The following is a 12,572-nucleotide window of genomic DNA, read 5'->3' on the forward strand; positions in this document are numbered from 1 at the left end:
TGTAAGTTTGAATATCTTTCTGAACATAAGATCTAATACGAAAGATCATATTCAAATCCCGCAAACCATTTCTGTAGGATGCCCTTGAGGACTTGATGTCACATGCATTTAGTGCATCAGACGATACGCACATGGGGATAATATAACATGATCTGATGAGAGCAGGAATAGAAGGGCATGTTTTGTCTCTGTTTGATGCTTAACATTTTTAGTGTTGCAATCAGTATATCAACAATCTTGGCTTTTAGCGAAGGTGTCTTCTCCAACGCAGGTCCAAATGACCACTCACGTGTGCATGCGTGTGTGCGCGGTGCCATGACCCCGTGCAAGTATTACAGTTGACGAAACAGCTTTTTTTTTTTTACAGATCTTGAATCAGTTGCTCAAGGCTCATTTCTTACAGATTCGTCACAATCAATCACATAAGCGTCTTACACAAGTTGATTTCCCTTTTTTTCATTTTTTACGGTATGAAAGAATGAAAGGAAAGAATATACATTAGTATGAGGGGGTGGGGGAGGGCACCAGGTTAATACCAGGCAAGGTCAACTAGCAAGCTCAATTTATTAAACATGATTTGATTATTAATCTCTTCAAGTCTTGGTCATTTTTTTTTGCTTCCACTTCAATGACCCAGGAGGTCATATAAGCTTAAGAGTCAATCCATTTACATGCATAAAAAAAAAAAAACAGTACCAACAGCTTAATATCCTGCCGTGTGCGTTTGTGCATGTGTATGTGTGCATTCGTGCGTTCCGTGTTGCTGTGCTGGGGGTGTGTTCTGCCAGCCCTTCAGCCCACGGCTCATGCATAATACCATCAGAGCATTCTACAACGATGGGCTGCCTCCGAACGCGTTTACTGTTCCTTCAAGTGTTTTGAGTATTTGTCAATTTGACATGACACAATCCAGTTCTAATTTTGTCTTGCTGAAATCTTGCCAAAGCACGAGGAGGTAACGTGAATGTCGGCGTACGTGTGTGTGTGAGCTGTGGTTTGGCAGGCTGTGTTATCTCCTGCCGTCCCACTGGGAGAGGACAGCCCATCACCAACGTCCCAATGAGTTCAATAGAGGAGCAGAAATAAAATAAAAATCAAGCAACGAGAGAAATGGGAAAATAGAAACAAGAGCGAATAGAGAGAGAGCGAGTGAGAGAGGGTGAGGGAGAGAGCGAGGGAGAGAGAGAGAGAAAAAGCTCCATAACTCCAGTGATTCCCGGACTGGCTGGCAGTAAGCTTTGTGCTCGGATCTGCCCGCTCTGATGGGGGTTTCATGCTCGTGCAGCCAGTGTTGGGGATCCTGAGGGCAACACAGGTTTCTGCTGCTGATCACGGTCTCTGCGTTTCCAACAGCTCGACCATATGAGCCCACAGAGATGAGAGTCAGGACAGCTAATCTCAACCTACTACTGACGGCTAATGGAACACCAACCAATGACAGCCACTAGAATCCAAAAAGGGAGCTAAAAGAAGATCGAATGAGAGCGGCCCACGAACGACTGGCAGATATGAGAGGTAGGAGCTCCACCAGTGGAAAGAATGTACAAATGAATGCATATTATATGTATGTGTGTGTGTGTTTGAATCATACATATGCATGGCTAGCACGGATGCTATCAACTGCTATGTCTAGTATGTTGTGTGAACTGTTGTATAACTGAGTGGTAATAACGCTGGACTGCTCCTTGCTCATGAAGGTTCTTTAATCAACAACATTTAAATGCATAGATATCAGCCAAACATTCACACTCATATTGTTATAGTTGTACATTATCATTGAGTGTTTATTGTTGTATATAGATATTAACATTGGTGTTAGGGAGATTTAAGGCAGTACTACGTGTGTGCAGGCCATTACAAGCTTGTCTGTGTGTACTATGGGCTGGAGGGATACATAAGAGCATAGAGCCATTCTCCTGTGTTGACCTGATTCCAGAGCTGCTGTTGCAATGCTTCACTGAACTGATGCTGTTTATGTGTTCATGCACTGTATGTATATGAGTTTTTTCATGAGTAGATGCACACGTGTACAAGCACATGTGAATGAATGCTTTCTTGCATAAACACACACACACACACACACACACACACACACACACACACTAACAAGGATGCAATTAACATGAGGCTTTGCACAAGAGCACGCTAAAATCCTCAACCCAACCATTTTCTGATTGTTTTTGTTGATGCAAGTGGCATATTATCACAGGAGCAAATCTGGCAAGAGCCGTCGTACCAAACTAACACCTGAGACCAGAGCTGGAAGCTCCTGTGACTGTGTATTTCTAAACCTGCAAATCAGAATCAACTGCAGGATGTCCACCAAACCAGGCATAGACAAAATGATTACGTGCTTGTAAATGGGACTCTGTAATTACTGGACTATATTACAATAATCTATATTCAAAGATCAGGGGAGCAGAGGGAGTATTTTTAAAGTGATACTGCTGGATATCTCAAGAGTGTGCTATGAGTGTTATGTTTTTCTGTCACTTTCAAATCAATGTTCCTCAGTGATTGTTTCATTATTAGAGTCAATGTCTTCAAATATCTTTCTTAAAACCATCTGGAAATACATTTTAGGTTGATATAAAACTGCTTCATCACAAGGAAATTAAATAGACAAAGAATCCTGTGCGTCATTGGTGGTACAGGAAAGGATGAGATAACTCCCATTTTAGAAAACATTAAACAAACACAATTAGCAACACGGCTGCTCAATGTCCAGGAAAGAACATGTTATGCTTATTGAGGTAAACAAGTTGCAGCTAATCAATTTGTTCAGGCTGTTTTGTTGCTCGCTGCTGCTGCTGGTTGGCTGAGAGCTATCAAACCAAATTGTGTTGCATCAGTGCAACGACAATAACAACCTCTTGACCTTTATCTCTATCTTATCTTTAGGAGTGCAACCCGGGAGTCAGCTTCTTTCCTAGGCTTGTGTCAGAGCCCCATTTTACAGGGCCTCCAGCTAGCCCAGCCAATGCTATAAATACTGCTGTACTAATGTTCCAAGGAATGGACATGAGAAGTCATCTCAAAGGGAATCTGACATCCAATATCTGCTACATATGGATTCATGCGTGGGTGGAGTGTGGGTGAGGGGTTATGAGTCACTAAGGGCCTCGATCTAGTGGAGGTCGGCAAGTGGGAGTTGGCATATTGGTAATAAGTTTACTTTCTATTTTATTCGACCAAGAAACAAGCAGAAGCAAAAGGACTGCATTCTTTTCTAAAAACTTTATATTCAGATGCAAGTGAATGTAGTAAATGTTTATTTTCAGTGACAACTGCCTTTATCTGCTTCAGTGAAGATGGTGATTATGAAGGTTGAAGACTGTGGTCTGAATGTATAGAATTATGTAATAGTAGTAGGGTATAATAGGGTAAGAGATCACAGGCATACATTCAGATATACATCAAAACTAATACCATTTCCCCCCTGTCTCCACAGTGGTTCTGGTATGTGGCCTCCTATCCCTTCTCTCTTTGTCACATGCATGTCCAAAGGAGTGTAACTGCAACAGCAACACCAAGGTAGTAGACTGCCGGGGTAGAGGTCTATATGACATCCCCCGACGACTGCATCCAGACACCCAAGAACTGTATCTCCAAGACAACCGCATCAGGGGTCTGGGATCAATGGCTTTCCGAGAAATACCACTTGTCCGCATTCTCGATCTATCTAATAACTCTATAACATTGGTTTCGCCAACTGCCCTGCTTGGTCTCAGAACTCTACAGCGTCTCAGCCTGGCCTCCAACAGCCTGAGAGAGCTCGACAAGCGGTTGCTCGGGCCCATCCACTCGCTTTCGCACCTTGACCTCTCACACAACAGGTTAAGCAACAAAAACGCCACACATTTTGTCAAGCATGGCACATTGCGAACGGCACATTGCATGTATTTCATGTTGTTTCCTTGCCATGCCCTTACCTGCAGCCTGTGGGGTTTGCCTGGAGCCATAGGCGACAGTTTGAGGAACCTAAGCCACCTGGGACTCGCACACAACAGGCTAACAAGATTGGACCGCTCCTTGTTGGAGGCTCTGACCCGCCTGGACAGCCTCACACTACGAAATAACCCATGGAGGTGTGACTGCCAGCTCATAGGCCTCAAACTCTGGCTGGAGACCTACCTCTATAAAGGTTAGACCACTGCCAGCTCCTGGAAAAAAGGCTTGAGCAATGTCTTCAACATTTCAAACTTTTTGTTTTTAGATTATTGTAATACTAACTTTTAATAGAGAGAGAAAGAAGCGCGAGAAGGGCCTGTTTTTGCAATTTAAATTGATTTGACTGATCCCAGATTAATGTAATGTTCATATATTCTACGCTAGGAGGCATTTATACAGCAGAGAACAAAATAGACGAGATGGTAGAAAGAGCGTGTGTGTCATGCAGTTTGGTGTAAGATGTGGAAGGAATTTATGGTGTTTTAGCTTTCATACTATTGGTTGGTTGTTTTGCCTTTTACGGCATCATTAACATCTGACTAAGGCTGTTTTGGGGAGGTGACCTAATGTATCTAATATTGGATAATGTATGATGACAACTTAAAACTTACAGTAAAGTTTGAATTGTTAATTGTCTTCAATAACATGGCCGAACCATGGAAGTTGAGTAAAACAGACCATGAAGCATAAGGAATAATGTTACCTAATACGGCCCTTTGAAGTTAGCCATTATACTCTAGACTGATAAATATCGCTAGTAATGGGATGTTTCAGGCTCAGCCATGATGATAACAATTGTGGCCTCTTCTGTACTAAGCTTTCAAAAATAAAGGTATTCCACTTATAAAACAAGAACCGACTAATGCATTCCCCACTATCCCTTCTTGTCCCATAGTCCACCTTCTGCCCCCTCTCTCTCTGATCTAACTATGTAACTCTGATCCCAAGGTGGCGTGGTGGATGAGGTGCTTTGTTCCCAGCCAGAAGAAATGAAGGATAAAGACCTGCAGAAAGTACCTTACCAGCTCTTCCACTCCTGCATGACCACGAGCTACCATTACCTGTTTGCCAACATACACCACTTGGAGAACGAGAGGCTACTGCGCGGCCACACCCATGGCAACCATGCTCATCCCTCCAGCCATGCCATCCACGTCCCCATGGCAATGGGGGAGGGTTTCAGTGGTGGAGGAGGAGGAGGAGGCGGAGGAGGAGGGGGTTTGCCAGAGTGTGAACCTAAGCAGAGGCAGCGGCCTGTCAACTTGCGCCATGCAATCGCCACGGTGATCATCACTGGCGTAGTGTGTGGGATTGTGTGCCTGATGATGCTCGTCGCCGCGGTGTACGGCTGCGCTTACGCCGCTATCATGGCCAAATATCAGCGGGAGCTTAAGAAGAACGAGGAGTCGGCAGCAGCAAAGCGGGCAGATCATGCTGCGGCTGAGAAGGAACCGCTGGAGAACGCCATAGCCTAAGAGATGATAACGTGAACCCTGGACCTAATTCCTGGTCCTCAACCCTTTAACTTAATCTGCTCTGGATGCCACGTGCGTGTTAGTGCATGTGTGGGAAAAATAATGAAGGGTGTGATTCTTTATGTGTTGAGTGTGTGTATGTTCACTTCCTTTCTGAGACTTGGGTAGCTAATCTTAATTAGTATTTGACTATGCACTGATAAGAAGAGTACCTTCTACTGTATGCGGGTTTGTGGGGAAGGCCAAAGAATCCAAAAGGAATCAATTCCATTTTTTTTTGAGAAATGCATATCACAGATAAGAACAAGTTGCTATATATTTATATTTGTGTACTTGTAGGTCTAATAGTAAAGCTCTAGTATCTTGAAAATGGATTTCAGAATTAGCTGTCTTTTGGTTATTCATAAAACTTGAGTCTGATTGAGGCAAGTCGTAGTAAGCAGCTGCTGTCAGTTCATTTCTGTTGTAATATTATTAACGTGAGAGTGTGAGAACAAAGATGAGAGTTTTGTGTCGGTATTTGATTTGTGCTTGAGTGTGCTTGTGGAGATGTACACTGTAGTCACAAATTTATAAAGAATTTAAGAGTTTGTGCCTAAAAACGTCATAGTTTTGAGAAGTATATATGTTTTCTTAAAGGATATTTTTCTGACAACAGAAGTGAAGATGGAAATTTCACTTAAGCAATAATGACTCAAACTAAAATGAAAACAACAAAACCTGAACTCGGCATTGTTGTTTTTCTTAAAACTTCCTAAAACTACAGCTTTATAAGGATTAATGACTTCCTGCTGCACAAAGTCACACTTACATACAGATATTTTTTAAATTGACAGTTTTGGAGATCAGTTGAGTCTTGTTTGTGAGTCAATACTGATTACATAAGTGTAGTCATGTCTTTCAAAATGTATTACATAAAATAAAAGGAAATATTTTACCTCACGACTATATGTCTACTGGCAACTACTTTAACAAGGCATGCATAAGTATTTGGAGAAAGTATCTTAATCCTTCTAACGGAGTTCCCAGCAGACCCCAGATATATAGTTTTTTAAATTAATAACACTTATGTGTCATTCAAATTTTGTATGGTCTGTTGATGAATTTATTCTTAATGACTGATCATTGTTTTCTTTGTTTGTTTACTAGGTGCTTTTTAAATGACCATTTTAAATACCAATGTATTAAAGCACCTTAGTGCAGCCTTTGATGTTTTAATAGATAAAATGGAATACAGCAATAATGTTTGCCATGGGTCCTTATTGAAAGTATTCAATTCAATTCAATTCATTTTATTTTGTATAGCCCAAAATCGCAAATTAGCCTCAGAGGGCTTTACAGTCTGTATCACATACTATCAGGATAAGGACATGTATTTTGAAATAATATGCTATATACAATTTTTTTATAAAATAGCACTATAAAAATATTGTGGATCACAGTTGATAGAACGTTTATATTTTGGTATCTCGCATGAGAAATGAATTATATGTAATTTGTGATTTTGTATAATTTTCTTCTAATGGTGTTCACAGGTTCACATGGGAATAAGCTGCTTTAGACGCGTTTGCTCATTATCTGTGTATAAATAATTTGCATTGATTTTCAGCTTACTCTGTGTAGCATGGAGGCACACGAATGTACACAGATGGCTTTGGTCTTAACGCCTGACCTGAGTTTTGTTGCTCTGTGTATTACGGCAACAGATTCGGTGCACGTGGCTCAGGATGTGACCACAAACACTGAATGACACACACACACACACACACACACACACACACACACACACACACACACACACGTGTATGTACAAACACGGTAACATTGTGACTCAAGTGATGTCTGCAGGGCCAATGGCGTGTGATGTCATCAGCCTGTCCTTTTCAGTTAGTGTACAGCGTATTCACAAGTCCACAGCTCAGTGGAGCACAGGGCAGTGAAAACTGGCCCTAACCGGCCCGTGCTAAATCTGCATTCCAGCCTACATCTCTCCTGCCATTTGACTCTCTTATATAAAATCACCCTTAAAGCGATGGCACGGCCGCCATTACTGTTCAATGTAAAAATAGGATTATCATGAAGCCGTGTTACTGATTAGCCATTTTGAAATGCTGCTAAACAGCATTTTAGAGAACGATATTATCTTAAAACAACAGAGATTGAGTCCGCGGTATCAAATAATACCGTGGGCTGATGTAAACTGTGGGCTGAATGCGTATTGCTCTGTAAGAAATCTGCTGCATGCTCTTTGTGGATGTGTGTGTGTGTCTGTGTGCGTCCATTGTGGCACTGCACAGACTCTCCCATCTCTGTCCTTCTGCTCAAGTGGTTTCCCCCAGGCCAGGAGCACCCACAATGCACTGCTTTCCTGTCGACGCATTCAGGACCATGAAATAATTTTCTCTTTCTCTGGCATTTTATTATTATTCTTATTTTATCACTGCATTTACTAAATATGTTCATTTCTTTAGATTTTCCTTCTTCTGATCAGATATTATCTGTGATTCTCAAACGGGCTTTACTAGCCATCATTTTTAACGGGAGAACTCAAACAGATAATTCTCAGAAAAAGCTGTATTTGGGGAAAAATATGTGCTCCATATTGTTCTTTGGTACATACCTTATATCCTTTCCACAGCCGGACTTCACACACTGTACTGTGTATTTGAATAGAGCTACTCCAGATGTTTCTATGGGTTACTGTGGCTATACATGCAAAATAGTGGGAAAACTGATTTCCTAATAATTTCAGTGCATGAATGCATGCTTGTGATTGTAGAACAACATTACCCATAGAGTCCAGCCGAATGCTATGCATGTGCTTACAGAACACGGGTTGCAATATACTAGCCCTCTTTACATACTACAATACACAAAACAATGACTGGAAGTCATCTTTTGCCTTTGGGGAAAATGAGTCATGTCAAAACTTTCCCAAAAATAATAATCCAAGTACTGTTTCACAATTCCTATCCAAACCCAAACTTCTCCATTTCTTTCAAACAGTCAAACGTCAGCTTCTTTCCTCCTTTTCTAAGTTGATGGCAAACAGAACAAGAGCCGGACTTCATAGCAGCAAGTTGCTGATTGCACAAAGTTGCGTTATACGGGCATGACATTGTGAGGCTTGTGAATCACCAGGACGTGACATGAGGCAGGCCACAATGAAATCCTCCAGTCCACAGTATGCCTCGAATAAGCAAAGGGGAAGAAACCGAATGCACAAAAGGCAGTGGTGAAATTAATATTTGGCCTCAATTAATACTTGTAGGAAGAAATGGTCTTCATTTCAAATGTCTGCACGTTGCACTTTTGCCATTTTCTGAGCATGTGTTGATGCAGGGCCAAGCACATGGAGAAATAGAGCAGCACACCCAGAAAATGGGCGAGGTGAGTGTTTCAACTCCAACAGCAGTAAAGATGTTGGGTTGGACAACAGTATGGCGGTAAAACAAAGCCTACGTAGCAGTGTAAAGAGAGAATAATGCAGCCTGTGTCAATGTGGAAGTGTGTTTGTGAGAGAGGAAGGGCCACTGGACTTACCCGCAGCTATGGGTGATTTCCTCTCATCCAGAAGCTGAATGGCGGTGCTGGCCAAGACAACACTCTTGTTTTCTGATCCTAAGACAGACACATAAAAGCACATGTAAACACAACACGCAGAGTTCATATCACATATCATACTCCGCTCTAAACGAACCACGGGGAAATTAGAGAGAGAGAAAAACAGAACATAGATACCACAGAGGACCATGTCAGGGCTACAGCTAACTGCCCCGGTCCTGAGAGAGAGAGAGAGAGAGTGCATCCAAGGCAAGTCCGGCAAATAAATAAGAGGCTTTCAGATTTCTTGTATTAGCTGGCACTAATGGAAAGCCTGCGGCTGAGGACAGACGAGAACACATTCTCCCTTCGGAAAGGAAAACCATTTTGTAGACACACTTAAACTGCAACTGTGCGAGATGCTTGTGTGTGTGTTTGTGTGTTTTTTGTAAGTGTGTGTCCGCATGAGCCTTCTGGCCGAGTCAGAATGGAAAGGGCTGAACCTACACGTAAGGTATCGTATTTCAACCCACAGCAATCAGTTCTGTCTACGAGAACACAGCCTAGAATTAATAAGAGCGTCAGGGGAGGTAGTGGTGCATGGTGAGAAAAAAAAGAAAACCTTTGGGTGAAAGACGAAAAAATGGGACGACGGAATTCTTTTTAAAAGGTCTTTCTCCGTCTTGTGAATGTGACATTTAAATTTTGTGTTTAGTGAAATGTCACTGTCTCACAATGGCATTGGTTTAATTACAGCACACTAAAAAAGGTAACTGTAGAACTGATCACAAGAACATGTAACTTTGTAGGAATAATTGACTCATCAACCTTTGAAATCTATAACTAACCTGAGTTAAAAGGCAGAGAGTAGACAAAGGTACCAGGAACTTGTTCAGCCGCTCTCTTGTACCACAAGGGAAAGTGATCGGCGTTGAACACCCCCTCTTTGTCTTCAGCTGTCAGAAAGTCTCTTGAAGCAGAAAGAGAAACAAGAGTTGATGAAGATACAGATGCTGTATAAACAAAAGGGAAAATATATATATATACTGATTGGAATCATAAACAAAGAGACAATACACACTTACACGTCAAAGTTTATTTATGTGCATTCATAGTGTACATTTAGACCGAATAAATACGCAATATACTTACTGGTTTGTAAGCTCCCCAGGCACCACAAACAGGTTAATTCTGGACAGGCCTGTTCTTGTGCCTAGATAAGCTATTTCCACGCCTTTATCAGAGTTCCTGTGTACAACAATTACATCCAGTAACATTGTTAGTATTAACAATTCATTTCTGGAATTTTTAGTAGCATTGAGTTATGACTATAGTATTCAGTGTGCGTTGAGTTTCTGCAGAGTTTCCAGTGTTTTGGACAAGAAGATGGAAGAGAAAGCGGAGAGCGGGTCACACACTCAGACTTATTGAGCACAAGGCTTGTCCAGTAGGCCTCCAAGGGCGCAGTCACCACCGCGTCAAAGAGAACCTCCTGAATCAGCTCCTTATCACCTGACAAAACAAACACATTCACACCGGCCACGTCACATCAATGCATTTAATTCTGTGAGCAGAGAGAGGAATGGAGGATTTTCAGAAGAGTTTAACTGACATTGTAGGTGGGGTTCGTGTCCACTGAGGTAGAGCTTGATTGCCTCTATCTGGGACAAGTAGCGGTGCTTTGGGGGCTCATCTGTGTTGCAGTATGTCCTGCAAAATAGTATCGGCAATGTGGACACAACAAACGTAATTGACAGCTTTAAAAAAATATATGCTTTTAGATATGAATTAGATATGTAGTCCAAATGCTTTCATTTACTGTTGTATTGCAAGGTACTGTATCTATGATGAAAATAATGTAGAGTATAAACAAAGAAGGTATTTCCATTTAAAAGCATTAGTTTGAAAAGCATTTTACAATCATTTATTTAGATGTTGGTTCCCAATCCTGGTAACAACAAGTCAACAAGTGACACAAACCATCAACTCAAAGTCCTGCAACCTACAAAGCAGTTTTGTGAGTATTATATTGCAGTTAGATTGTAGATAGTTTTGATTTTACATGTAAATAGTATTTTTAGGATATAGTCCAATCACAGTATGCTTTGAATACCAGACGTGGAATATATCGTCAGAACAGAAACATACAGCATCGCCGACCAACTCTCACCATTCGTCTGCCAGCGCTACATCAGGATGCTCCAAGTCATGAAGACCTGGGGAAAATAATAACTATAGATCTCATATGTTACATAGAACTTAAAAAGCAAAAGCACTAAATGTTAACTAACATTAATAGCGGTAGGCATACACCCTTCAAATGACTACACACTCTCAAACACATTTACCAGGGTTGAAAAATGTGTTTTTTGAATAGATGTGATAGGTCTGAAAGATGTGATTAATCCAGGAGGAGCCAAGTCATGCTCAGAGCGCTCTGCATGATGGACATATTTGGAGGAACACACATACGTAGAAACAGAGATACTGTCCATGAATATTAATGTACATGAGGGTGCAGATAAAAATAGACACATAAATGCTGAGGCCCAGTCATGCTAGGACACACATATGCTCTGTGAAGACACGGACACACCTAATGAGACACTAAAGATGTATTTATTTAGCTTCCCCTCCAATTGTGGCTTTGAAGTTCATTGTGACTCAGATAGCGAGTCAATGTCCCTCTATAGGTGAGTGAGAGTGAGTGTGACAGATTATGCTACTTTCTAACAAACATTACACATTCATATCTATTTCATGGTTTACCTTTATGTGTTTAAATTATTTTTAAGCCAGAGTGACACGTTTTCTCTGGGGATAAAAACTGTATGAATATCTTATGAAATATGAAGCATTTCTGCAAATGAAACTACCCAACAGTACATTAAGCAGTTAAAGCTAATTGTACCTCAACAAGTTAAAACAGTAAACTATTTTGTAAATGTTAATCCTTCAGTAATTAAATAGAGATCTGAAACTGGACATTCTGCTGTAACTTTCCTTCAAATACTTCAGTGATGTTATAGCGGCTCCAGCTACTTTGTTAAAATACCCACTTAAGCTTATAGAGCTTATACTGAGTGCATAGTTAATTACTTCTTTAATAAACAACCCCTATGTTTCTCATTTCATTCTAATCTGGCTGATAAAAACATTAAACAAACTACTAAAGACTATAGGCATGGCATAAGCCATTCTAGTAAAGCACCATAGCTTTAATACAATGGAGGAATAAGCACACACAAAATATAACACATTTAAGGCAATCAGAAGCCAGAGATGACTACAGATATTAAGCTTTATGTGATACAATTGTAAAGCTTGTTATCTTATAAATTCCAATATATATAAAATGTTAGTTATTCAAATGAACATAAATCGATATGGTTCTTCCACCACTGTAGCTCATAAAATAAGTGCTAGCTGAGTGTGAAATGAAGACACATGAAAAGACTATGAAAGAAAAAATAAATGATACAGGAAACAAGCGAGTGGCGGATGAAGTAAAAAGGGAGGATTCCCTACCTTCCTCTACTGTAACATTCCCTCTGAAAAAATACTTTCCATGGCCTCTGGAAAGAGCTACCCCTAAACTAAAAA

At 40.8% G+C, this 12,572-nt stretch overlaps 2 protein-coding genes across 5 annotated transcripts in view; one reads left to right on the top strand and one right to left on the bottom strand.

Annotated features, from left to right (window-relative positions):
* The window catches only part of cacna2d3a (calcium channel, voltage-dependent, alpha 2/delta subunit 3a), a 92,494-nt gene that overhangs the window by 14,473 nt on the left and 65,449 nt on the right, over positions 1-12,572 (bottom strand). For all 3 annotated transcript variants that reach the window (XR_013453036.1, XM_078090777.1, XM_078090766.1), the window contains 7 exons: positions 12,498-12,565; positions 11,140-11,185; positions 10,582-10,679; positions 10,388-10,481; positions 10,122-10,217; positions 9,818-9,939; positions 8,970-9,047 (listed from right to left, as the gene is read on the bottom strand). Coding sequence is in view for 2 of the 3 variants with exons in the window: in XM_078090777.1 (XP_077946903.1) it covers positions 8,970-9,047; positions 9,818-9,939; positions 10,122-10,217; positions 10,388-10,481; positions 10,582-10,679; positions 11,140-11,185; positions 12,498-12,565 (602 nt within the window). In the remaining variant the exon portion in view is untranslated. The remainder of the gene's footprint in view (positions 1-8,969; positions 9,048-9,817; positions 9,940-10,121; positions 10,218-10,387; positions 10,482-10,581; positions 10,680-11,139; positions 11,186-12,497; positions 12,566-12,572) is intronic.
* On the top strand, positions 832-6,666 carry lrtm1 (leucine rich repeat transmembrane protein 1). Of its 2 annotated transcripts, none has more exons than XM_078090792.1 (5): positions 832-955; positions 1,354-1,515; positions 3,452-3,836; positions 3,939-4,144; positions 4,900-6,666. In XM_078090792.1, exons 2-5 carry the CDS (start codon positions 1,479-1,481, stop codon positions 5,424-5,426), a joined length of 1,155 nt encoding a protein of 384 aa, XP_077946918.1. In that variant the 5' UTR covers positions 832-955; positions 1,354-1,478; the 3' UTR covers positions 5,427-6,666. The 2 variants fall into 2 exon arrangements, with proteins under 2 accessions (XP_077946918.1, XP_077946921.1); XM_078090795.1 differs by lacking the exon at positions 832-955 and adding an exon at positions 1,027-1,231.

Source organism: Gasterosteus aculeatus, chromosome 2 (genome assembly GCF_964276395.1).
Source record: "Gasterosteus aculeatus chromosome 2, fGasAcu3.hap1.1, whole genome shotgun sequence".
NCBI classification, from domain to species: Eukaryota; Metazoa; Chordata; class Actinopteri; order Perciformes; family Gasterosteidae; genus Gasterosteus; species Gasterosteus aculeatus.

Bases quoted from the DNA above. Each gene is read 5' to 3' on its own strand.
- lrtm1 (XM_078090792.1), top strand. From the start codon at position 1,479: ATGAGAGCGGCCCACGAACGACTGGCAGATATGAGAG. The intron at 1,516-3,451 runs GTAGGAGCTCCA...CTGTCTCCACAG, and splicing joins ACGACTGGCAGATATGAGAG to TGGTTCTGGTATGTGGCCTC. The intron at 4,145-4,899 runs GTTAGACCACTG...TCTGATCCCAAG, and splicing joins GGAGACCTACCTCTATAAAG to GTGGCGTGGTGGATGAGGTG.